The sequence below is a fragment of the Melitaea cinxia genome, chromosome 16 (genome assembly GCF_905220565.1).
Source record: "Melitaea cinxia chromosome 16, ilMelCinx1.1, whole genome shotgun sequence".
Lineage (NCBI taxonomy): Eukaryota > Metazoa > Arthropoda > Insecta > Lepidoptera > Nymphalidae > Melitaea > Melitaea cinxia.
Window position 1 is genome coordinate 16,014,275 of NC_059409.1, and position 27,545 is coordinate 16,041,819.

At 35.3% G+C, this 27,545-nt stretch overlaps 1 protein-coding gene across 1 annotated transcript; it reads left to right on the forward strand.

Annotated features, from left to right (window-relative positions):
* Positions 1–5,546: 5,546 nt before the first annotated feature.
* LOC123661053 (xanthine dehydrogenase-like) lies at positions 5,547–27,221 on the forward strand. Its single transcript, XM_045596065.1, is given in 16 exon segments — positions 5,547–5,589; positions 15,134–15,291; positions 15,480–15,640; positions 16,805–17,181; positions 18,153–18,373; positions 20,350–20,637; positions 21,235–21,396; positions 21,558–21,686; positions 21,762–22,246; positions 22,381–22,564; positions 22,871–23,066; positions 24,676–24,941; positions 24,943–25,452; positions 25,648–25,840; positions 26,636–26,749; positions 27,151–27,221. Coding segments are annotated over 16 exon segments (3,558 nt in total).
* Positions 27,222–27,545: the final 324 nt, after the last annotated feature.

Consider the following 27,545-nt stretch of genomic DNA (forward strand, 5'->3'; position numbering starts at 1 on the left):
TAATAGCTTTTCGTTCGAGTTAACGCCGCTGTACGTCACTACTATCGCTATGTGCGGTCATGTGGTGCGGTGGTGACGCTTCATTGTTATTGGTTATATTGAGTGACGTTTCATTCTAATTAGTTATATTTCAAAACATAAATGCGTGACGTGTGATAGAAAAAGATACAGAATGCTATTCTGTCTTCGTTGCTCTAAGCGATCGTCATGCCTCTGGCTGCTGTAAACCATTAAGCTGACATACCCCCACCACTGTAGTTGCCCGACCTATGAATAAGACCTTGGTTTACAACATTTTTTTTTAAATACATAGACAAGCGCTTGACTGCGATCTCACCTGATGGCAAGTGAAGATGCAGCCTAAGGTGGTGCGCGCTTGCCTAGAAGATGCCTATTCACTCTTGATTTAACATACGCTCAAAACAACAAGTGCACATTCAACTATAAACATATTTGTATCAATATGTAAGACAATCGATATTCGGATGCAATTGTTCTAATCTTCTTATGAGTAACATTCTGAATAGCTCATTCTTGCAAAAAAAAAACACATTCATACAAACATACTCATAAAGACAAATCGATATACGAATCGCAGTAGGTACGCCTAATGCTATTTAGATAATGTAAATACATACAAACGATGACTAATATATATATAAATATTTTGAACTCTGAAACCGTGCCATGTGGACTTGCCATTGCAGCTAGCAATTAATTGCTTATGGTTCTATGATGTTAGACTTGCACTTCAGTCGGGCTGAAGCTAATGAAGTAGCATTAACGAAAACGATTTAATGAGGAACTGATGTTACGTTGAAATCGATAATAATATTATAAATCATACATTAAAAACAGTTATAGTTGAGTTAATATGACTTGAAAAGTACGCAGTCATAATGAAATTAAGAAAGTAAAATTGTTTTGAGCTATAGCGCCTGTCAGTAAAATAGTAAAAACGTCTACATACAATATTGCTCTCAAAATTATAGTAGGCGCGTTTTTTTTTTTTTTTTTAAATTAATAATATTTCGTAACGATAAATGTATTTGTACTGCGCATTTAAACTAAGTATTTTAATATATACATACTCATACATACATACATACATATATATATATATATATATATATATATGTATATATATATATATATATATATATATATATATATGACTTGCTTGAATTGAACATATCTAATTGTTTTAAAAATACATATAGTAAAATATTAATATTCTACCTTCAAAAAGTGCAGCGGTGGACTTAGAACTAGTATCTACTGAATTACTCTTACTTAAAATAAACCAAAATTAAACGAAAGAGAGTAGACTCCTGACTGATGAATTTACTCCGTGATATATTTGAGGAAATTTAATGGATCTTTGCTTCGTTTAATTAAAATCTTTAGACCTTACGGGGGCTTCGTATAAGAGCTGCGTTGAAAAATGACAGTCAAGGTATTTCTTGTTCAAAATATGTCCCGACAATTGCTTTCGGACAATAAAGACTTAATGAATTGAAAAAAAAACATAGGACCGCAATAAAAACAACAACAAATCGTTTTCCAGATAGAGGGCGGAGGACTCGCAGCACTCTGCGATACTCACTGTAATGCAAGATCAACAATTAATCTCATTGAATAATATCTTATATCATGTTGTGAAATAAAATGTATTTTTTTTTTTGTCAGAACAAGTTGTTCAAATTAGATTTAATACCGACTTAATCCTGTTCGCCGTCATAGTTAATTTACATATCATTGATAACATGCTTGCAAATAATATGCATAGTTTATTGTCCTTTATTATCACATCACAATTTCACGAATATTTTAAAAACGTCTTGACTGCTCTCAATTTAATTTTTTTAATATCAGCTTCCAGTTGGAAATATAGGATACAATTCAATAGTCTATTTAACTGTACTAGTGATCGTCCAGAGGTCCAAAATTCGATAATTAAAAATTTAAATTATAGAAAACCAAAAAATTATGAAAATAAAAAACCTTTGTTTACTTTTTCATTTTGGCTAGAGACTGACAATCAACAACAGTGTATAATATGCGTGTGTGAGTCAAATACATGGTAGTGTGTGTGATGTTTTTTTTTTTATTGATTTAATATATTTTTATGAATAATTAAAAAAATATATTATCATTCAGCACTCCTTCTCTATATAAACTATAAGTGTACGAAATTTCATACTCCTCCGTCCGCGCAATTTTCGTAAAAAGGGGTACAAAGTTTTTGCTTAACGTATTAATCTAATATATAAAATTCTCGTGTCGCGGTGTTTGTAGTTAAACTCCTCCGAAACGGATTGACCGATTTACATTAAATTTTGTGTGCCATCGGGTCTTGTAGTGGTGTAATCGTATATAAGATAGTATTCTAATACAATAAAGACAGTCTAATATCGAACGTCATTCGTTTCACTTGCCCCTCGTACCTCCGACACTACATGGCGACCCTGCCAGGATACCTCCGACACTACAGTCTGAGAATTGAACAATATCTATTTTTCATCCCTCTAAATGTTAAGGGTAGTCCATCCCTAAATTTTTTTTAATTTTTAGATAAATTATTTATTCGTTTAGCGGCAAAACAACGTTTGCCGAGTCAGCTAGTATACACACACACACACACACATATATATATATATATATATATATATATATATTATATATTATATATATACTATGCGCGAGTCATACCCTGATTATAAGAGCTTAGAGTTTTTGTAATAAAATGACATTATCTAGTCGGTAAATTGCTTTGTAGTCTACAAAATCCTTAAAACTGTTACTCATAAGTCCTATGAAGAGGCGTAAAATGTTATAAATTGCTTTTGCTCCTGTTTAATGGATTGGTATGACTAGTATTTTTTTTCTTTTCGGTTGATGAAGTTGGCGAATAAGTCGTAGGTAAATTATTGACAGATTTGACAAAGATAATTAACGGAGTGTTCACCAGTAGTGGAGTAAAGATATTCGGACGAAGTAGTTGGGAATGGTTACAGCTAACTGTCGCGTAGTGTTATAAAGAAAGATATTTGTTGAAAAACAAATTTTTGGACAATTGCCTATATATGTGTGATGTTCCTATGGAGCGTAGTCCTTATGGACTAAAACTCCTTAAATAAAGAGAAAAAAAATTGCCTATATGCTCGAGTGAAGACTGAATGCTAACTAATGACGGCGCAATATATCGAAAATATCATCTAAAACATTTCATAGCATTTGCAGACTTTGTCTAACCGAGATTGAGCTATATTGATGTAAGGTAATTTCTGACTTTATTACACCTCGTTACATATTACCTTATTCAATAAATACGTGATGTGCAATGCGCTAAAACGAATGCCTATGTTTTGCCTTATACCTAACTTTATTTTTCGAATTCTCGCAAACAAACATTGTTAACATTTTTAAACGTAATTATTGGTTACATGATTATTATTGCGATGTAAACATACGCATTGAAGTCATTTAGCAATTGAAATGAAAAGTAAACAAATATGACATCAAACAATTTCATTTACAAAAAAAAAGATTATATAAGACTTGTGCCAGTAATTGTGCAAACAATTCATTATGATATGAGTACATTAACACTTTTACTAATTAATTATCTCTTATGGTGTCGCTATCGTCGTATATAAGCTACAGTTAACGACACTCGATCAAGCTAATGTGAATGTCGGTTCATACTTCAAAAGGGGCCAGCTAACGTGGCTCTAAGCAGAATAATAATATTAAATAGGCTGATATCTGATACCATCAGTAGCATTGACACGAAAAGATGTATCAGCCACATGACCAAAATTCCTAGGAAGAGATTCAACGTCTTCGAAAACTTTACTCCGTAAGCATCTGAACTCTCCGTATTTCATTACTTGGAAAAGAAACTTAGGTTCAGAAAAGGTCCTTTATTTATGTTAAACTAAAAAGTCTGTAAAAATAAAAATCAAAAACAGCTTTATTCAAATAGGCTCCAAGAGCACTCTCGAATCGTCATTTTACAAATTAAAACTTTAAAAATAAATTATTAGTTTTGTAAAAGTGAAGCTACCACCGATTCGGAATGTAGATTCTGTAGAGAAGAATCGGCAAGAAACTCCGCAGTTACGCTTTTGAAAATAATATATAAACTGTGTTTTAGGACAAATTAGAAACATGTTGCATGAAATACAGCGTCACTAAGTCCACAAATCTTTATCAACTATGTAATCCGGCACCGTATAATACGATTTATATATCTTTTTTTTTAAATAAAAATTCTAAATTTGTGTTGAGACAATTACAAAATTGTTTGTGGGATTTTATTATACGTGTGAATATTTTAACCCAGAAAGGAGACGTTTACTTTGCGCAGTTGTAAACTTGGAATTATATACAACTTTATTCATATATGTATATAAACACACGTATTACATACATATTTAAAAGTTCACGTTGGAGGAAAATGATATAACAAAAAAAAATCACCGAAATTTATGAAATAGAAAGAAAAAAAGAAACTTATTCGGGACATCACACAAATAGAAGACAGTTTTTACACAAATAATAAATAATAAGTAAATACAATTAATTAGCAAAAAACTAAGTAAATAAAAGTATAAAAACAATAATATAACAAAAAAAAAAATATTATAATCAAATTTAAAAAAAAAGTCGAATAATTAACATTGATATTACAACATTAAAATTAATACGAAAGATTAATAATAAAACAATTAATTATAAGATTATGAATAAATTCAACATAAAAATCGAATCCATAAAAAAATTAAGATTAAATTTGATACCATATAATTGATACAATGAAATCAAAGGAATTTATATTACAATAAAAATTTTGAATAAAATAGAATAACGAACTTTAATTAATTCAACAATATAAAATTAATACAATAAAAACCAAAACTGATACAATACAATACATAATAAGTTAATGTCAATAAAATAAAATCGCAATATAAAATAATATTAGTATTATACAAAAAAAAGAGATTTTTTATTTATTAATTATTAAAACCTTAAACACCAATAAGCTCAGTCACTGACTTATTAAACAGTTTAGGGTAGTTCGAGAAAATGTCTATAGCATTACTATTAGTGACTTCTATGAATTGTGAAACGTGCTATAACACTTTGCACCTTAATTTTAAAAGTAGGTTTTATATGTCGTTGCGGTAATTTAGCGATAGCAAAATTTAATCTAGACGTAAGTTAGGAGTAGCTAAAATTACATTGAAGAGTTTGTAGAAAAACTTGATGTCATGCAGCTTCCTATTATGTCGATATTGAAGTTATTAAAAAAAAGAATGAACGAGAAATGTGAAAGTTAGTTAATTACTTTTCTACAAATACCGTTTGCAGCTAAGTGGGCACAGCACTAGTGGGCACAGCAAAAAGATATATCACTCAGATATATTTTATTTGTTCTAAAGTTAAATCACGTTCACGTCACGTGGGCTTCTTGCACTGACTTTAAGAAAGCAGGGTAGCAGGAGTCAGTCTGCCGCCTTATCAGTAGCACAGCGGTCATGGATCGTATCAAGTTTCACGTCAACGGCATCCAACAATCGGGTATGTGCCATTAGATGTTAAGTACTGGATTTACCGTGCGAATTATTATGTTATATTTGTGTGTATTACTATTCTTTTTATATTGGTGCTTTATTATGTGTGAACACAATATTTTTTTATTTTTTTGATATAAGTATAAAAAAGTAAATTATTATTAAATATGATAACACATGAAAAAAATGTCTTTGATAAATATAATAAATAATAATAATAATAATATTCTTTATTGCACACCATTAAAAGATACAAACAAAAGTAGTACAATTAGAGGAAGATGTACAAAGGCGGTCTTATCGCTAAAAGAGCGATTTCTTCCAGACAACCTCTGGGTAAGGACAGGGCATAATAAAGAAGTTACAACGTGTACAAATAATCGTTATAGAAATTAGAAATACATACGATATAATAATAAATTAAAAATAAAAAACTTTAAATAAAAATTATGTGGTGTCATGGGACACCAGGTAGGAATGAAGTTCCTTCGGATAGTGTAGAAGCAACACGTTGTTTAATTTATATATTTTCTAGTTCTTGATTTTTTTCTATCTCAATCTACAAAACTTGTTTCAGAAAGAATTTTTTTTATACTTTTTAAATATATTATCATAATTAAATTATTAAATTATTTTATTTTATTTTTAATTTATTTTTTAAAATATATTATTATTTTTCAACATAATTATTATATTAATTTTTTAACCAACTTCAAAAAAAGAAAGATGTTACTCAATTCGACCGTATTTATCTAATATATAAAATTCTCGTGTCGCGGTATTCGTAGTTAAACTCCTCCGAAACGGCTAGACCGATTCTCATGAAATTTTGTGTGCATATTGGGTAGGTCTGAGAATCGAACAACATCTATTTTTCACCCCCCTAAATGTTAAGGATAGTCCACCCCTAATTTTTTTTTAATTTTTTGATAAATTATTTATTTTTATTATTATTTTATGATTTGGCGTTGAAAAATACATACAACCCTAAATTTTCACCCTTCTACCACCAACCCCTATTTTTAAATAGCGTTTAGCGGTAAGACAACGTTTGCCGAGTCAGCTAGTATAATATATATGAAACTCTCGAAAATCCGCATAACTTTTTACTGGGTGTACCGATTTTGATGATTTTTCATTTAATTGAAGGCCGATGTTTATCATGTGGTCACATGGGCGTACCCAGGTTCTGGGCCAGGGGGGGGCAAATCAAATTTTACTTGTATAAGCACCTAGTCAAATAAATAAACATAAGCTAAAATAGGTAATTATTTATTTAAATTCTTTAATTATATAGCTATTTTAACAGTAACTTTCGAGGGTCTTCAGCAAATCGGTTTATGACGTCTTCCGTGAAAGAATCGCCCATAACGTTAACAAACTTTCTATGTACACTGAGCATACAAAGCCCATTTAATCTGTCTTCGATCATAGTCGATCTCAGCCACGTTTTTACACGTCTGAGTGTGCTGAATGACCTTTCAATTGTAGCAGTAGAATAAGGCATTGCCAGTAAAATTTCTAAGGCTGTCTTCACCTTCGGGTAAAAAGATTAGAAAGAAAGGTAAAAGATTTTGCTACTTGTATTAACTCTGTTGTTTCAATAGTTTCAAAGTCCTGCTTCTGCTTATTTATCCAAAAAGTGCGCCATAGTTCGGCTTCAGATGTGATCCCTTCTAATTCATATAATTCGGATACTTCCTCCATACATTTTTGTAATTTTGAAGCTGTAATTTTAATTATGCAGGGTGCAACAATGAAAGAGTAAAAGCTGGTGAATGGTCTTTGCCAAAACTCGCCTCTATTGAAGATGATAACGAATCCAAATAAGGCACGTATAACGAGCGACGAAAGTATTGGCTAAGGGAAGCAGCTGGTTGATTTGCCCTATTTTGTTGACGGCTTGCTGTTCTAGGTAAACGCAGCTCAAGGTTCAAAGCTGTAGTAATTTCTTCAATAGTAGATAGTTAGTAGGGAGGTTAACGAAATCCAGGGGGGGGCAGCTGCCTCTTGCCTCTTTGCCCCCTCCCCCCCTGGGTACGCCCATGTGGTCACCTTTAAATTTCATCGAGATCTGATTACAACTTTTGGAGTTATCTTTGATAATGCGTATTTACTTGACTATTTTTTTGTCTACCTTAGTTGTATTACCTGTCGATATAATTGAAGTCGGTTTTCATTCGTGTGCCTGCAAACACAATTATTAAATATATACCTTTACTCATCAAGTTATCATTCTTTTGAAATATACAATCTCAACAAACAACTATTTAAAATATTTTTATAGAAACATAAATGAAATTAAAAATATGTTTTCAACTTTCAAAATCTATTGGTCTCCAATTCTAAATTATAGTATCGATTACTGCAAGTACAATTAGGAGGGCAGAGTTGTGTATACAATATTAATTATTAACTATGTACATTATCTATATTTATAAACTAATACTTACTTATTTAATTTTGCGCTAATTAATTTTTAACTATTATCACTGGCAGTTCCATTTAAGTCACTTGTTAGTTCACTTGCCATTGTAACTATATTTATTATCGTATTGAAGATTTAAAAACTTTACGAAAACAATTGTGTTTACTTATTTAGTATTTAATATATTTTTTTAATTTTAATATGTCAATTATAAATATTATATTTCAAATATTTTTTTTATATGGCAAATATGTGGTGATTATATTTTTAGAGGTGAATTAGTACAAGTGAATGAACAAAATGAACGATAAAATAGGCCGTGTCATTTACCTATATTTTAAATTTTCACGAACTACAATTTGTTAATAGGTTATAAAACAATGTTACCGTAAAGCGATTTGTTATTAAGTTAATTATAAAAGCGAAATTAAATTTAAATTACAAAATTATAATTAATGAGACGTGACAATTGTTCGATGTGAGAAACAAGAGTGACTTAAAATTAAAGAAGCATCGTTCAGTTGGGGTTATCGGGTTGTGTTGCATTCCTCTTGTTGGGTCGTTTTCACACAGCGCGATGCCCAGGTGGGTAAGTTTCACAACAAGCTTCGGCTAACGATTTGAGTCGTGGGAATGTTTCGGAGTTAGCTCCGGTCAGCAAATCCTGGCGTAGAGCGTTTCGTAACAAGTTGTTAAATATTGTTTGTTTTTTTTTTTAATTTTGAACAAAAAAAAAATGCTTACAAAATATTACAAATGTCAATCTTTTATAGTAGTGTTTATTGTGAAAGATTTATTTTATATTATTAATATTTCTGAATATCAATTTCACTCTGAAGATTTTTAACGCTATCCCATTTAATATAAAATAACTTTTCTATTTTGTTTTCTTATTTACAATTCACAGCTTAAAATGAAGGGATTAAGTGGTAAAATAAAGGAATTAAGGGTCAAAGTAAAAGGGAAAAAAATTAAAACAAACTATTTCTGTCATCGCATTCGTATTCCTGTAATATCCCACTGTTGTTCATAGGCCTCTTTCTCCATGTAGGAGAAGGATTGGAGCACAATCCACCATGCTTCTCCATTGGCGGTTGGCTGATAGGTCTGTCATATTTAGGGTAAAATACTGACTAAATTTATTCCATTATTATTATTTCTTGTAATTTTTTGACTGACGTGACTACACAGTGTTCTATTCTTGACATTTTGAGGTAGGGTACAGCCTATATCTTGTTAGAACTCTGGAGCAGTCAGTCACCGAAGAAGTACCTTGAGAAGTTCCTTACAGAAGATGAAAGCTAAATAATACTACTCTCAAACAGTGTTGTATTCCTGTGGTGGGTAAGGTGGCCAGAGCTCCAGGAGCCCTACCTCTGGCCATCGGGGGCTAGAATCGGCAATGCGCTTGCGGTTCTTCTGATGCTGCAGGAGATAGGCTATTGTAAACGCTTCCCCTGATGGTGAGCTCTAAGCTTGTTTGCCAATCTAGACGAATAAAAAAAAAGTTTATCGCGAAGACAGCAATAATATTAGTAAAATATTTGTCACTTCAGAATATGTATCAGATAGAGAAACTCCTAAAAATATATAGCCATCGCGTCTCGGAGAGCACGTACAGCTGCCGGTTCCGGTTGTTATCATAGACAACTGATAGTGATCATTACTAATAGTACCACCAACACCAACAGTACCAACATGCGATATGACTGTGTGGTGGATCAAGCTTCGACCATTTTCCTACAAGGGGAAAGATGTCCATCCTCAGCAGTGGGATGTTGCAGGCTGAATCGATCAGTCACATTTAGAGGTAGTAATTATGGAGTCTAAAAAAGATTGATGCCCTTTCATGTAAATTAGACGTGCTTATTCGTACATTTTTCGCGGATAATATACCTATTAAAATAAGGATCGCTATCATGCTTTCGTAATAATGACCGATACCGACAAGACATGGTGACCTTAAAAGAAACAAACATTTGCTTAAATAAAAAATTAAATTCCACAGATAAGGCTCTTATTTTTTATTATTGTTCAAATAACTAACTCTACAGCAATATGCATTGATAACATTACAGATGGTACTCCGTCCTACTCAACTGAAATAAATAAATTACATTTAGATCACTATGGCTAATTAGTCGGATTCAATTATAATATAGAAAAGCGGGTTGGTAAGAGTAAAGTAGTCGTTTACGCGAATTTCACTCATTACAATGAAACATCTTTTTCGGACTGACTCCTACCGTGATAATGGTTGCTGTAAAGTATCTGAAACGTCGGATGTCCAAAAAACCTAATAAACCGCGACAAAATCCGAAAAAATTGTTTCACGTGCCTATTTCTATTCACTGCCTGCAGAAAACTGTTTGCAAAAATAATTTTCCATCAGCTCCTATTTCTATTGAAGTGAATAATAAACAATTTGTTTTACTATAGGACGCTCAACAACTGGTGCTGGTGTCAAATGTAATCGCGAGATGTTTTAGGGGTATCCTGTTATTTATTCAAGGCATTTGATTATCATGATATATCATTCACGAAACTCAATCGAAAAACTTCTAAGTTCTTATTTTAATCATAGAACTTGGAGAGTTGAAGTAAATGATATTCCATCGTCTGGGTCTTTTGTACAGATGGGAGTTCCACAAGACTCAATTCTGGGTCCATTCACGTTTTTCAGATACATAAGAGACCTTGATATTTAGTAAAGAAGAATCATGAAAATCTATTGTAAGCTGATGATACTTCATTCATCATCATCATAGGCCTCTACGTCTATTCCAGACGATTTAAGCGGTGTCTGAAGAGCATTTCTTCTGATGGCTGTACAAGCCGATACGGGAGCGGCAGATTCTACCACACACCGAACAAGGAAAAGATGTGCTAGTGTCACTGATGTCGCTGTTCTGGTGTTTTTTGTTTCTCCTGTCCGATAAGAGTCCAAACCAGGCTTCATCGTGATGTTGTTGACCATCCTTCACGCTCTTACGCCATTGGTCTCTGTTCTCGGCTAACTTTTCCCAGCTGTTGTGATTTATGTTAAAAGCGACCATATCGCGCTTGGCGCAGTCTTTAAAACGGAGCAAAGGCCTCCCAACATCCCTCCTTGCGTTCGCAACTGCGCCAAGCATGATCTGCCGCGGAAGTCGAGAGGGGTCCATCCGGTGTACATGCCCCAACCAACGCAGCCGACGCTGTTTTAGCATGGCAGTTAGACTGGGCATCCGCGCAATTTGTAGAACCCTCTCGTTGGTCGCTCTGTCTTTCCAACTTATACCCAGGATGTTCCGTAGGCAGCGCATATAAAAAGTGTTAATCTGACGTTCTTGCTTCGCATAGGACGTCCACGCCTCCGCTCCGTACAAGAGCGTGCTCAAAACACAGGCCTGAAATACTATCATCTTGGTCCTGTTGGTAAGATGTTTGTTGTTCCACACTCTTGTACTGAGCCGCCCGAACGTAGTCGCCGCTTTTCCGATGCGAGTATTGATCTCTGCTTCTAGAGAGAGACTGTTCGAGACAGTCGATCCCAGGTAGCAGAACCTATCAACCACTTGTAAAGCAGTGCTATCCAGCATTATTGCAGGTATTTCTGCACTGCCTTGCGCTAGAACCACAGTTTTTTGGGGGTTTATGGACATGGAAAACAAAGTGCATGCTTTGGAAAATTTGTCCATGATTGTTTGAAGCTCGAGAACTGAGTTTGCCACAAAAGCTGCATCATCGGCAAATAACAAAGAGTCAACGAAAAGATCATGACGCTTTCGTTTAGCTTGAAGCAGTGAGATGTTGAATAGCTTTCCATCTACTCTTGTATGAAGGTGGATACCCTGTTGGCTGTCGCCGAAAGCAGTTCTTAGGATAATCGAAAAGAATATACCAAACAGGGTAGGAGCCAACACGCAGCCCTGACGGACACCCCTACGCATTTCGAACTGATCAGACGTTTGGCCATCAAAAACTACAGCGCCCTTCATATCTTCGTGAAAGGATTGAACAAGGCTCAAGAGTTTCGGTGGACACCCAATGCATTTCAGTGCAGTATAAAGACCCTCCCTGCTGACGGTATCGAAGGCCTTATTTAAGTCAACAAACGCCACGTACAATGGCGTTTTCTGCTCTCTGCACTTCTCCTGTAATTGGCGAAGGGAGAAAATCATATCGACTGTGGAACGCCGGGGGCGAAAACCACACTGTGCCTCAGGATATACGCGATTTGCAAGTTTTTGGAGCTTTCCTAATATTACACGTCCAAATAGCTTGCCGACTGAGCTCAAAAGGGAAATACCACGGTAGGAGTTGCAATCGCCGCGATCCCCTTTCCCTTTGTATAGTGTGATGATGTTGGCATCACGCATATCCCGAGGCACGCACCCCGCCTCCCAGCACTTACACAGCAGACTGTGCAGAATAGGTGACACGCACTTAAGTTTAAGTATTTCTGCTTGGGTTCCATCACTACCAGGACTCTTACCGCGCTTAAGCTGCTTTACAGCAATGTGGTATTCCCTTATAGTAGGTAGGTCGTCTAATTGACTCCAAGTATCCAGTTTAGGCATGCTCTGAATAGCCTCCGGTTCGATGCTGACTGGAGTTGCATAGAGAGTGGTGAAGTGTTCTACCCAACGTTCCATTTGACGATGACGATCTGTTATAACAGAGCCATCAGCTTCTTTAAGGGGAGCTGTCTTTTTGGAAACTGGGCCGATGGCCTGTTTTATACCAGAGTATACACCGCTGAAGTTTCCTGAGTCTGCACACGCTTGGATGTTGTGGCAAATATTGGTCCAATAGACATTCGCAAAGTGGCGTGTGCTGCGTTGAAGAGCTGCTTTAGAAATTGTAAGCTCTTCGCGCGTCTTTGGATTAGGATTCAGACGGTGAGCAAGAGCAGCGTCGCGTTTAGAGTCAAGCAAGGGTGAAAGTTGCTCTATATTTTCAGTGAACCAGTCTTGAGATTTAGCTCTCTGATAGCCGAAAGCTTTGGCAGCTGTTTCCGTGAGAAGAGCTCTGACATTACTCCATTCGTCTTCGACGGTCGCATTTACATCCCAAGTTTCAGTCTCCTTACGTACCAAATCCTCAAAATCACGAATCAAATCGTCATGCCTAGTTTTAGGAAGGTCTAATTTCTTCTTACCAGGTGGTTTGGACGAATGAATCTTTTTGTGGATCAGGGCTACACGTGTTACTACTAGGGAATGATCAGTGTCACATTCCGCGCTGTGGAATGTACGCGTGTGAATGGTTTCGCGGAGGTCTTTTCTTCTGGTGAGGACTAGGTCTAGCTGGTGCCAGTGACCAGAGCGAGGGTGCTTCCAGGACACCCTACGCATAGGCTTACCCTTGAAGAAAGTATTGGTCACACACAGCAATTGGCTCGAGCAGAACTCAAGTAAACGTTGTCCGTTCTCGTTGAGTTTTCCAATGCCGTGGGGGCCCACACAATCGGGCCAAGCAGAGCTGTCCTGGCCGACCCGGGCGTTAAAGTCACCCAAGATGTAAAGTCTGTCACTAGAACTTACGCCACGTACCGTCTCAGTGAGTTGGTCGTAAAATTGGTCTTTGGCTTCGTCAGGTGAAACTAGTGTTGGGGCATATGCGGAAATAAAAGTAACAAAGCCGCAGTTGCTTCGCATCCTCAGCACCATAATGCGCTCCGAAATTCCTCGAGGAGTTTCGATTGCGGAAAGGAGATCATTGCGGATTGCGAAACCAACGCCATGCTCACGTGCGGCAGCAGAGTCCTTTCCCTTCCAGAAAAATGTATATGAGGCCTCGCGTATTGAGCCTTCGTCCGGTAATCTGGTCTCTTGCAGTGCGGAAACCGCTATGTTAAGTCTTTTGAGCTCGACATCGATTAAGGCAGTTTTGCGCAGGTCGTCAGCGCCATTTGAGCTTCCATTGGTGTCTGGGAAGCCTGTCCTCATCGTACGGACATTCCATGTCGATAAACGCATGAAAAGTGGGTTTTTGGTGTGTATTTTTAATTGCTGCTTAGATCCAGGTGTGGTTTGTAACGACGTGAACTTTCTAGATTTACTAGTGCTTCCTACACCCTAAAGAAGCAAATCCACGACGAGGCGGATCGGTACCTAATTGGCCGGGGGCTGCCCGGTTTAAGCGGGCGGTAACCGATCAATGGGTCTTCGATGAACCCTCCCACTGACGAGAGTGACCCCTGGCGCCCGCACTTGACGCCTATTATATGCGGACTTATAACCGGTCACTGCCACTCCCCGTGTTGTTTTCCACGCAGCAGCACTGTCGTGGGCAGAGTGACCTCTCCGCAGACACTGCGTCGCCTGGGACACAGATTAAGGAAAACGCAGGGTTGCCCAAGACCCACGCCCACCCTCTCGACCTAGCTGACTTAATCCGCAGGAACGGCAAGCCGATACGTGCGGAGCCAGTTCGGTTGCAGGAATCAGCTGCGAGAACGCCTAACGGAGACTCCTTCCGGGTTTAATAACGGAATTTTCCATTTCCTGGATGGTGAATAACTACGCAAACTAGAAGGTCTAGTTTGAGTTCCCTTAGTCGCCTTTTACGACTCCCTGGGAAGAAATGGGGTGGTACGATTCTTTTGAGCCGGAAACCACACGGCAGATATCCACACGGCACTGCCGTGTGGATACTTCATTATCATTATTTAAAATAACTGAGCCCCGCGGCTTAACCCACGTTGATTTGAGGAAAAAAATAGCCTTCTTTCTTTTTAAGGCATACGTGACTTTCCTTTTTAAACAGTTAAAATTTTTTAGTTGTGGATGTCGGTAGAGCAAGCAGTAATTGTGAGGTTTTTTTTTTTTCTAAAAAGGGAGAAAAACATCTTAACCTTAGCATATTAATATATATGATTGCGTAGACAAGAAAAAAAAACATGATGATGTAAACTGCCTTAGAGTTAATAACTTGCATAAATCAGTAGTGATAAAAAACTTATCAAATTTTCAGCTTTCAATGTAAGACAAGATGTGCCACCAGAACCCAGTGCTGATAAACTGAACTTCGTTAACTCAACCGTTTTACTTAGAATCACTTTTGATTATGATGTAACTCTTCTAAGTATATACATGTAGTTTTATTTTTATTTTATTTTTTTATATTTGTATTTTAGTTGGGTCTGAGGTCAGTTCAACGACCAGTCTTCTCGACTACCTACGGAATACGCTCGAACTGCGAGGCACGAAATACATGTGCTTAGAAGCTGGCTGCGGAGCGTGCATCGTTTCAGCTACCAAGGCCCACGGCGAAGTTCCTCAAGGTGTTAATTCGGTAAGTTAGGTCACTTCTAGCATCAAGTTTACCATACAATCTGTGTCCTTACTGCTAAATCACCAGTCTCTTCCAGGTAATGATATATGAAATAAATAGAAATAAACAATAGTACTCCTCTCCTAGTTTCTGTAAATACGAATTCAGTTCTATAAAACATTTGAAACTGGTAACATTAATTTTTACAGTGCATGGTATCAGTAACATCATGTCAAGATTGGGACATTACGACTATAGAGAAGGTTGGAAATCGTTTGGAAGGCTACCACCCTGTGCAGAAGACACTGGCTGAAAACAACGGGACTCAATGTGGGTACTGCTCTCCAGGATGGGTTATGGCTATGTATAGGTCAGGAACTTTCATAGAATGTAAATACAATTATTGTCTTTGTTATACCTCTATATATACACAGATCTCTCTCTCTCTCTCTCTCTCTCTCTCTCTGTGTGTGTGTGTGTGTGTGTTTGTGTGTGTATGTGTATGTGTGTGTTTGTGTGCGAGTGTGTGTGTGCATTATGGTCATTGACCAAACTAATTCTGGAGGCTATAGAAAATAAACAGAATAAAATTAACTGAATACTGCAATGAATGAATTATTTGACATTCTCATTTACGAGTATTATGACGAAACGTTAGAATAATTATGCAAATTTATTTTAATTTTTGCTAGCTATAATTTTGAAAACACGAGTATATATTATCAATCATCAATCAATCATATCAGCCTATTGCAGTCCACTGCTGGAAATAGGCCTTCACAAGTTCGTGCCAAAAATGGCGCGAACTCATGTGTGTTGCCCCTAGTCACCATGCTCGGCAGGCGGATTGGTGACCGCACGCCTGGCTTTGTCGCACCGAAGACGCTGCTGCCCGTCTTCGGCCTGTGTTTTTCAAAGCCAGCAGTTTGATGGTTATCCCGCCATCAGTCGGCATATATATTACTTATTAACCGTGCTGTAAATTAATAAGTAATAACATAAACGTTACAATCATAGTTAAGATTGTCAACGTGTCAACGATGTTATATATTTATTTATTTTTGACTAGCCCGGTGGCACAGTTTGTAGTGGCCCTGCTTTCTTTTCTGCGGGTCGCGGGTTCGATTCCTGCCTAAGTTTGGGTGTAATATAATATTTGTATTTATATATGTATAATTTCTATGTATGTTTATCATAAAAAAGTATAACAGGTCGGCTGTTATCTATAACACAAGCATTAAGTTGCTTACCATAGGAACAGACGACGGTGTGTGTATGTTATAAGATATTTATTTATAATATTTTTATTAATTTCTATTTAATTTGTCAGTTTTTTTTAGTTTATATAAAAATCGCAATAAAATTTGCGTTAAATGCACTTTTGTATAGTCGTTCGAAAAAAAATTTATTTAAAGAGATTAATTTTGATATGTAGAAACTACTCTGAAGAACCAGCTAGAAACACAACAGTACATCTTTTAAGAGTTCTCAATTCATAACCAAAGTTACGACTTACATACAATTTTTTTTTTAGTCTTCTAAAAAGTAAAAAGATGACAATGCTTGAAATCGAACAGTCATTTGGTAGTAATATATGCAGATGCACTGGATATAGACCTATCTTACAAGCCTTCAAGAAATACGCCACAGACGCGACAAATCCACAGGAACTTCCAGATATTGAAGATTTAAAAATATGTGACAAAACTGGTGAAATTTGCGAGAAACAAAAATGTGAACACAGCGATTGGTGTCTTGTTTCTAAAAACGAAGTGCACAATGAAGTAAAATGTATCACATTATGCGACAATAAATTATGGTATAGAGTCCATACTTTAGCTGATATATTTAATATATGGCACACAAGAGGCGTCGAATCTTACATGTTGGTTGCTGGGAATACAGGAAAAGGTAAAAATATAACATTTAAATGTAGTAGTTGGACCGAATAAGGCTTTATTGTCATCACTACAAATACAAATAATTTTAAATATACTGTAATTATCGGGATTATCATGTTGAAATTTGTGATTATTGGTTGACGTTGCAAACGTCATGGTCAGCACATTTGTCTGTGAGTCCTGTGTAAGTAGAAGTGTCGATAGCGATCATTGAATCAATATATACAGTTACAAATGATTAACAAAACGATTAAAAGAAAACAAAACATAAACAAGTTCACATTCAGCTTTCTTATTATTAGCAATCTCTACCAGATAGACTTTCGTCAAAATAATTGACTATACATAATATTGATAATATAATATGTAAGTAAGAATTTAGAGCTCTAAAAGTTCTTTTTGAAGTTTCACACAAAAATTCTTGAGAACCGGCTTAGATTGCTTAATAAACAAATTGTAGCGATGAAACAATTGATAAAAAGTTTGCAAAGTTAACTCTTTGCTTTTTATGACAGAATAATTTAGCTGTAATACATTCATGTGAACTCAGTTTAATACACTTTTAAATACATAATATGAAACGAATTTATAATAAACTAGCTGTGACCGCGACTTCGTCCCCGTGGGATTTAACAAAAATGTACTTTCAGTTTGAAGTGTCATAAAATAAATAAATTTCTAAAATAAAAGTAGCCTAAGTTACTCCTTATTACATCAGCTGTCTGCCAGTGAAAGTCCCGTCGTAATTGCTCCAGTCATTTCAGAGATTAGCTGGAACAAACAGACAGACAAAAATTGTGAAAAATGTTATTTTGGTATATGTACCGAGTATACATCCATACGCATTTAGTAAAAAGCGGTTATTTTAATATTGCAAACAGACACTCCAATTTTATTTATTTGTATAGATGACTAAATTGAGAATAAATATTTTCGTAGGTTGTGATATGATTTTAATTTATGTATAAACAATTTTTCCAGGTGCTTTTCCAGTATTAGAATACCCTAAAGTACTTATAGATATATCTGGAGTGCCAGAACTCAAAGGGTTTATAATAGATCAGAACTTAATCATAGGAGGTGGAAACACGCTCACTGAGGTCATGAGTATTTTCACTGCCATGTCGACGTACGATTCTTTTGATTATTTGAATGTTCTAAATGATCACTTGAAGTTAGTGGCTCACATACCAGTGAGGAACGTGAGTTTTTTTCTATAACACCTTTTGTTTTAGTTCGAGCTTATAAAAAGTATTAGTTCTTGATTTCATTTTCGGTTTGACGTATTTCCTAATAAACAATCCTAATTATGATTCTGAAATAGATTTTGCTTCGCTCGCTTCCATCTGTAATATTCCACTGCTGGGCACAGGCCTCTTACCCCGTGCTGGAGAAGGACCAGAGTTTAATCACAGTAACTTCAAGATCAGGATTTACTAAAAATTGTTGCCAAACCACTCAAAAGAACTACGAATCATAATGTACAATTTTTTCAGTTGGGGACGATTGCTGGAAATTTGGTGATGAAAAATCAACATCATGGATTCGCATCTGACATTTTTCTTCTTCTTGAAACTGTTGGGGCGCAAGTAACTATACGTAAGTATACAAAGGTTTTTAAAACTGCTTGAAAGCAGTATTATTTAGCTATGATCTTCTGTAATGTCGAGGTACTTCCCCAATCGGGCTGAAACAGATTTTAAAAAGGATATTTCGAACTGTACCCTAACTCAGGTAAAAGTTTAAAAAAGGTTTAGCTCCTACCTGAGATTGACGGTTGTTGTCAATTGGTTTTGTATTATGAACGGACATTGTCATCGTGTTAAAGTTCCTCTTAGTACCTCAATAATTGTCAATTTTCAAAACATTATTGCAAATAATCCTGGACATCCCAGTTCTAGACAGTTGAAGGCTTTCTCGTAGTCCTATAGCACCAAAATCAGCAGCTCTTTGGTCTTCTGTTAAGTCTGCCAAACAATATGACTGTGTTATAAAGAAATTTTATATTTACAGCACTAACCTGTTGTTTTATTTATTTGTTTCTTTTTTTCAACCAAATTTAAATTCATTGAAAATATGTTTTTGTTTTTCAGTTCAAGCTCCTGGAAACAGTCTAGTACTGACAATGCAGGAGTTCCTCGATGAAAATATGACAGGAAAAATTATTTTAAATTTCCTTTTACCTCCACTTAACAAATACCACAGAATAGTTACGTTAAGGTGCGTTAAAACATTAATTTCAAATGTATAATATCTTAATATTATGATAAAAACTAACGATATTTTAATTTCTGATTTTAATCTTAACGAAACGGGACAGGCTCGATGCTTTCGTTTCCCGCGCCGCGTGCCTCACTGTCGCTGAAATCATTATAATATAGATAGTAAATAGTATAATAATACCCATGCAAAGTATGGGCCGTTAGTTTAAAATATAAGAAAATGTTAAATTTTCGGTTCTTTTTATCTGTCTGTTGCATAGTGGTTAACTCGTTTTATTTATGAACACTTTTATGAAAGGGGCTTACAATAAGGAAAACACTCATCAAACGGATGTTGCATTAAAAAATAGGCATTTTTATCAATCATATAAGATGTTGAAACACCAATTGATATGATTCATCACTACAGCCTCTACAGTCCACTACTGGACATAGGCCTCCGCAAGTTCACGCCAAAAATAGCGTGAACCCATCTGTTTTGCCCATAGTCACCACGCTTGGCAAGCGGGTTGGTGACCGCAGGGCTGGCTTTGTCGCACCGAAGACGCTGCTGCCCGTCTTCGGCCTGTGTATTTCAAAGCCAGCAGTTGGATGGTTATCCCGCCATCGGTCGGCTTTTTAAGTTCCAAGGTGGTAGCGGAACTGTGTTATATCCCTTAGTCGCCTCTTACGACACCCATATGATATGATTACGGCTTATATTTCACTGTATACGGTTAACACTTTTAAAACAGGGCAAGGTGCGTTTGGTCAACTAGATAACATTAAAAGAGAAAACTTATAAAATTATAATATTAAGTCCCAATTGATAGGGTCAAAGTTGTCGGAATTTTTTCGAAGAATCAGTATTAACGACACCCTGGACAAAAATGTACCAACCTTTTTGTCTTCAATGGAGGTTATGAAACGTAGAAACAATTATTTTAGACTTTATTTTGTTCTTGTTTGGGTTTCAGATAATGCCAAGATCCCAAAACGCCCATGCTATTGTAAATGCTGGTTTTAATTATAAAATAAACGAAGAGGGCGTAGTGGTGACTAGTACAATAGTATACGGAGGTCTGTCTCCCGTATTTACCAGAGCTTGGAAAACTGAAACATATCTTAATGGCAAACATTTATTTGAAAATGAAACGCTACAAGGCGCATTAAAAGTATTAAATAAAGAGCTCGTTGTTACGGAAGAGCTGCCGGAACCTCCTGTTGAGTATAGGAGACAAATGGCTTTGTCATTATTTTATAAGGTAAGACTGTAAACTTGGGTTGAAATTGGGTTATTCTTAAAGGAATGTTAACTGTCACTAAGATTGGTGGGTTCTGAAGGGCTTTGTTAAAAAAAATTATATGTTTACCGGCTGTTTCCACGACTTCGATCGCGTGAAATTCAGCAAAAAAGTTAATGTTCAGTTCGCAAAGTTGTAAAATAAAAATATTTCTAAAATAAAAGTAACCTAAGTTACTCCTTACTACATCAGCTATATGCTAGTGAAAGCCCCGTAGACATTGGTCTAGCTGTTCCAGAGATTAGCCGGAACAAACAGACAGACAGACAATTTTATTTATTTGTATAGATTATTTGTTTATGGTTTTTTGTTACATTGACTGTCACTAACAAAAGATCGGAATGGATGGATTTTAAGGAAATAGTATAACAGTATAGTAATGTAGTTTCAGCTAAATTTGTAAATTGCGAAATATAGAAAAAAATCTAAAAGAAATAAGCTTTTTAGTTGATATTTAATTTTAAATAACTATATTTTATTCCACTAAATACCCTCTATTAAATCAAAATTAAACAAGGCGAACAGTTCATAGACTCGAGAAACTTCAATTGATTCCAGGGTCTTCTTTCACTGTGTCCCCGGGACAAACTAAATCGTCGCTATCAGTCCGGAGCTGTAAAGATACATGAAACTCGACCGGTGTCGGACGGCAAACAGATATTTACAACTAATCCAACTACGTGGCCTGTAAACAAACCTTTCCCGAAACTTGATGCTTTAGTAAGTACTATATATATCCTTACTATACGAGCTATATACTCGTGAAGAGAGTATAGTGATGTTCTTTAAGATATAAGAAAATTGTGGTACTGTAAACGTACCGTTGCTGTAGATGCGTTTAAATAGAAGCTAAAAAGTTAACAGTCGTGTAACTGTTTCAGATTCAATGTGCTGGAGAAGCCAAATATACAGAAGACTTACCTTCTTTACCGGGCGAAGTATTTGCGGCATTTGTACTCTCAACTGTTGGCCGCGGTACAATAGACAGTATCGACCCGAGTGTTGCTTTAGTAAGATTTGGAAATTCTTATTTCAAACATAGACCATGATAAATTTGAATTACCAAACATTTGCTTTAATTTCAGAAAGAACCAGGAGTTATTGCTTTCTATTCAGCCTCTGACATACCCGGCACAAATACTTATACCCCACCAGTGGGTATCTTTTATGTTGTCGATGAAGAATTACTCTGCAATGGAGACGTTAAATACTATAATCAACCTATTGGTATTATTGTTGCTGAGTCACAAAAGTTAGCTGAAAAAGCAGCTGCTTTAGTCAAAGTAAAATACAGTAACGTCAGAACACCAGAAATCGATATAAGAAATACAATAAAAGATTCAACTAAAGTCACCTTGCTGAAAGCTTTCGAAGCTACTAAGATAGGAACTGACGTCTCTAAAATAATAAAAGGCGAAAATACAATTTATGGACAGTATAATTTTTGTGTGGAAACATTGGTATGTGTCACACAACCAACTGAACAAGGATTATTAGTGTATGCTGCTAGTCAATACATAGACTTAGTACACAGAACCGTTTCCAAGCTTTTAAACATTGATCAGAGCAGGTATAATTCAAAACCACTTTTACGTGACTTTCATAAAGAGCTTGAATGTGAAAACAAGCGTTCAATAACAGCTGGATTCGATCTGTAAACTGAAAACATTTTTCTTCTAAGATTATTATATTTTTCTGCTTAAGGATAGATGTATTCGTCAGACGTATTGGAGGTGGATACGGATACAAAATATCCCGAGCTTCGCAAATATGTGGTGCGTGTAGTCTTGTGGCCTTCAAACTCAATAGACCTTGTCGATTTATTCAGTCCCTCAATCACAACATGAGAGCTATAGGAAAACGAACGCCTTCTGCTTCGAACTTTGAGGTAATTTTTCAGAAAACTAAAATAAACATCACATAATTTGTAAAATACTATTACTTATTTTTGTTAATAATTAATACATTTTTTGTGCATTGTGACCCTTTCACAAGAACCACTTCATTCCTTATTTTTATATCTAGAAAAAAATGTGTAATCTATTCCTTATGACAAACTACACATTGTATTTTTGGGAATTAATTTTGAAATATTTATTGAGGACAGTAAATTACTTTAGTAGGTAATTTTGAACGGCTAATAATCTAAAACAAAAAACTGAATTTTTTTGTAAATAATTGATTTTTTTTATAGATAGGCGTCGATAGAAATGGAAAAATACAGTATTTAAATCATAGCTTATATAACGATAATGGATATGTTATTAATGAGCCTCTTATGATGTTCGGAGTTGAATTGTATTCAAATGTTTATAACAATGAAGCTTGGAATCATAAGTCTTTTAATACTGTCACTGATACCCCTTCTAATACTTGGGTTCGTTCACCTGGTAAGTTTTGGATAAACTGAATGCGTGACGTCTCACAGACGTCTATTAAATATTAACTATCTCCCTGACAAAATTAGCTTTTAGCACAAAAAATTAAGGACTTTCATACAAACTTGCTCAAGCCCTTAGACCGACTAAATCTGATCCTGTCACGAAATCCGTTCTCAGCAGTTACTAATTGTAAACTACCTATGTGACAATTCTCAAGTTTGTAGCATAAAAATTAAGGATATTCGAGAGCTCTTAGACCACCTTAATGTAGCTCTGTCACCAAATTCTTTCATAGTGGACTCTGCCAAATTTCAAGCTTATTATAAGCAAACACAAAAAACATAGTATATTATTAAAAAAAATCGAGAGCCCTTAGACCTCTTTTGCATAGCTCTCGCGCAAAATCCGATCTTGGTGGTCTACTAACTATGAATTTGGACATCTATGTCAAATTTTAAGTTCATATTATAAAACAATTATTATTATTGTTGTTGTAAAAACTTGTCAGATCCCTTAGACCTCTTTGTTGCGGCCATTATCTCGAAATTGTTTACTTTTTTCGAATTAAAATGTTTGTTTGTTTGAACTCCCTAATCTCAGCAACTACTTGGTCTAATTGCAAAATTATATTTGTGTTTTATAGTCCACTAGCGACCCGCTCCGGCTTCGCACGGGTATAAAATATAATTATAGCCTATGTCATTCACTGAAAAAATGATTAAAATCGATCCAGTAGTTTTGATTTATTCATTATTACCCGTGGCCCGCACGCGCACTCGCGGCACTTTAGAGTAAAAGCCGACCGGAACCACCGCAAACGCTACGTCCTGCAATTTTTAAAACTGTAATATCATGGAAAATATTTATTTAAATCATATGCTGTAAAGAGCCATATAGATTCATATTAAATCAACAATGTATTTAAGGTATTTAATAAGATAAGGATTAATGCTGTATTGGTTAAAATCGCTTTGAAAATAAACCATTATTTGTCGTAAAAAGTAAATGAAAAAAATGTTATTGTGGGATATCCATAAGAGATAGACATATACCATAGCGAAGTTTTCTGTAGACCTTTTCAATGTGTACAATACTTAGTACATTGTTTTGATAAATCTCGTACGGTTCAGGCTGCGTTTGCAATGTAAGTGGAAAAAATGTAATTATTTACGACATCACATTAGAAACCTCAAAAATAACAGTATTTTTCCACTATTTAATGGATGTTATTATACATATAAACCTTCCTATTTAATTATTCTATCTATTAAAAAAACCGCATCAAAATCCGTTGCGTAGTTTTAAAGATTTAATCATACATAGGGACATAGGGACATAGGGACATAGGGACATAGGGACATAGGGACATAGGGGACAAAGATAGGGGATAGGGACAGAGAAAGCGACTTTGTTTTATACTATGTAGTGATTTATCGAAAGCCGGCTATATAATGTTTTAGTACGTTTTTTTGAAATCGCCGGAAAGTTTATATATTTTTAAAACATATATTACTTAAAATTTATATATGATCTACATAGAAATGCACAGCAATGCCATGGACAGTGGCTGATTTAAAATTACAAATTGTTTTTAAATAATATATAAACAATTCTCCAGGTACTTTGGAACATATAGCAATGGCTGAGTCGTTAATGGAACGAATTGCATATGAAATGAACTTGGACCCGCTCGAGGTTCGTCTAACTAATCTAGACCTCGCTAAACATGGTTCTGTTAAAGAAATGTTAGATACGTTGATAGCTGAGTCACAATACACAGAGAGAAAAGCTGCTGTAGAAAAATTTAACACCGATAATAGATGGAAGAAACGAGGGTTGCGATTCTCATTCCTTAGATGGGATCCAGTAGGTAGCATGTACTTTACTTTTTTACGATATCACTTTGTCAGTTTATAGAGATGATGGCACTGTTGCTATCACTCATGGAGGAATTGAAATGGGTCAAGGAATCAATACAAAAGCCATCCAGATATGTGCATATTTTCTAAAAATACCAGTAGAAAAAATTCAAATAAAACCTAATGACACAATGAACACGCCGAATACCTACCCCTCCGGTGCTAGCATAACTACACAAAACGTCGGAATTGGAGTTCGAAAATGCTGTGAAGAATTACTGAGAAGATTGGAACCGGTCAGAAGTCAAATGGTTAATCCAACGTGGGAGCAACTAACGAAAAAAGCATTCGAAATGGATATAGATTTACAAGTTCATAGCTTCGTTAATACTGCTGATGTACAAATGTACAATATATATGGTGTAACATTGGCTGAAGTTGAAATAGACGTTCTGACAGGAGAGTGGGAAATTATAAGAGTTGATTTAATAGAAGACGTTGGACAAAGTGTCAACCCTGAACTGGATGTTGGTCAAGTATGTTTAGCTACATATTTCAAAAACGTTACAGCTACTGTTAAATTTGTATTATAATTTTAATTTAATAATACCTTTTAGTAAATTTATGACTAATGTTTAATTTTCATTATCGTTTAATTTTCATTATTATTATGCCGTCGTAGTTATAATACGAATACTCATTTAAGGCTTCATCATTAAATTCCATTCAAGGTGGAAGGTGCGTTCATCATGGGAGTGGGTTACTGGACTACGGAACGGTTGGTCTATGAAAGAAGTACTGGAGAACTGCGGACTAATCGTACTTGGGATTATTGGGTTCCGCAAGCAAGAGACATTCCACAGGATTTCAGAATATACTTCAGAAAGCTATCCTACAGCACTGAAGTAATCCTTGGTGCTAAAGGCAAGTAGGAATTTATGTTTACATACATACTAAACATTTGAAACAAAACTGCTATTTTGGGCAAGAATTGTAAAGTCAAATGTTTTCGAAGATTTATTTATATGGGGGACAACAAGAAATATCTTGCTCGAATTTTATTGCAGCTAGACTGGGGAAGTATTGTCAAGCAGTGCTATGTTACTGTGGCGAGTAAGGTAGCCAGAGTTCCTGGGGAGGGTAAAGGGTTTAGCGTCGGCAACGCAATGCAGTCCACTTAGTGGACTCCATATTCTGCGGTATTCGCTTATTATGGCGGACTGTACGCTGATTTTCTACCTTCTGAGTAAAAAATAAATAATAATTTTGGATTTAAATATCGTCAATACTTTTGGCTGTAAATCTAATTCAGGTTAGAAGCTCTAATCGTGTTGCATTTACTTCGTCGTAAGTACGACTCATTGGTGCAGCGGACAAAAAACTGGCTGGTTGTACTAAAGCCCATCGGTGTCATGTTTGACTTAGCATGACGTTACGGAATTATTTTTGCATGCTACCTCAAGAATTGAATCATCATCATCATCATCATTACACACCACCTATACAGTCCACTGCTGGACATAGGCCTCCACAAGTTTACGCCAAAAATAACGTGAACTCATGTGTTTTGCCCATAGGCACCACGCTGGACACTATAATTGAATATTTTGAGCTAATGCAATTTTAATCTTTTATTCTTGTATATCGTTTATTGTCCACATCTCATATTGATACAAATCCAACTAGTATATATCTTTTGATCTTTGTTATTTTCTACAGCAAGCGGTGAACCAGCAACGTGTATGGGCATAGTAGTAGCTTTCGCAATGCGAGCAGCTATAGCAGCTGCAAGGTCTGAATCTGGTTTTCCTTCTACTGAATGGTTCCAGATAGGTAACTAAATATTACACATTTATATTTTACTGGCAAATTTTCAACATAAGACAGATCATGAGACCACGGGCAATGCGTGGGATGAGATCTGATTTAGTTCAGGTTTCAAATGCTTATGTCAGCATATTATGACGACAATTTGTGCGTGATGTGATATTAAGTACATTTCTTTGACTTCAACTCTTTTTATTTATGTTTTAATTATTATATGTATAATATAAGAGTTGATGACTTCTTCAATATTTAAGTCTAGAATAAAAGTAATTCTTGAAAGACTTTAAATGTCACTTGTTTTAATGTCTCTAGAATTGTAAAAAATTTCTAGTCAACAAAAGCCGTTTATTAGTAACTTAAGTACAGTTTTTAGTTTTTCTCATTATATGATGATTGATTATTTTCAGATGGTCCATACACCGTGGATAAAATTGCCTTTTACTGCAAGAATAAGCTGGAAGATTTTAAATTCTATTAAATACCACAGCGTAAAAAAGAACTTCAAAGACTGTGTAAATACATAATTCAATCAAGTAAAAGAATATAAGGATGAGAGAAGTGAGAAGAACAGAAAAAGATGAAAAAGTCTTTAGAAAATAATATCCAATCCAAACTTGATGCATTATCTTAATAACACGAGCGTTATCAATAAATACTATTTTTATTTTGTATTTTATCTTTCTTTAATTCTATCAAATCTTAGATTATGTTTTTCATTTATTTTGTTAGATATAGAGTTTGATCAAGAATATCAAGAAATGGAATCGTATATAATATAGATAGAGCCAGATATTTTTCTATA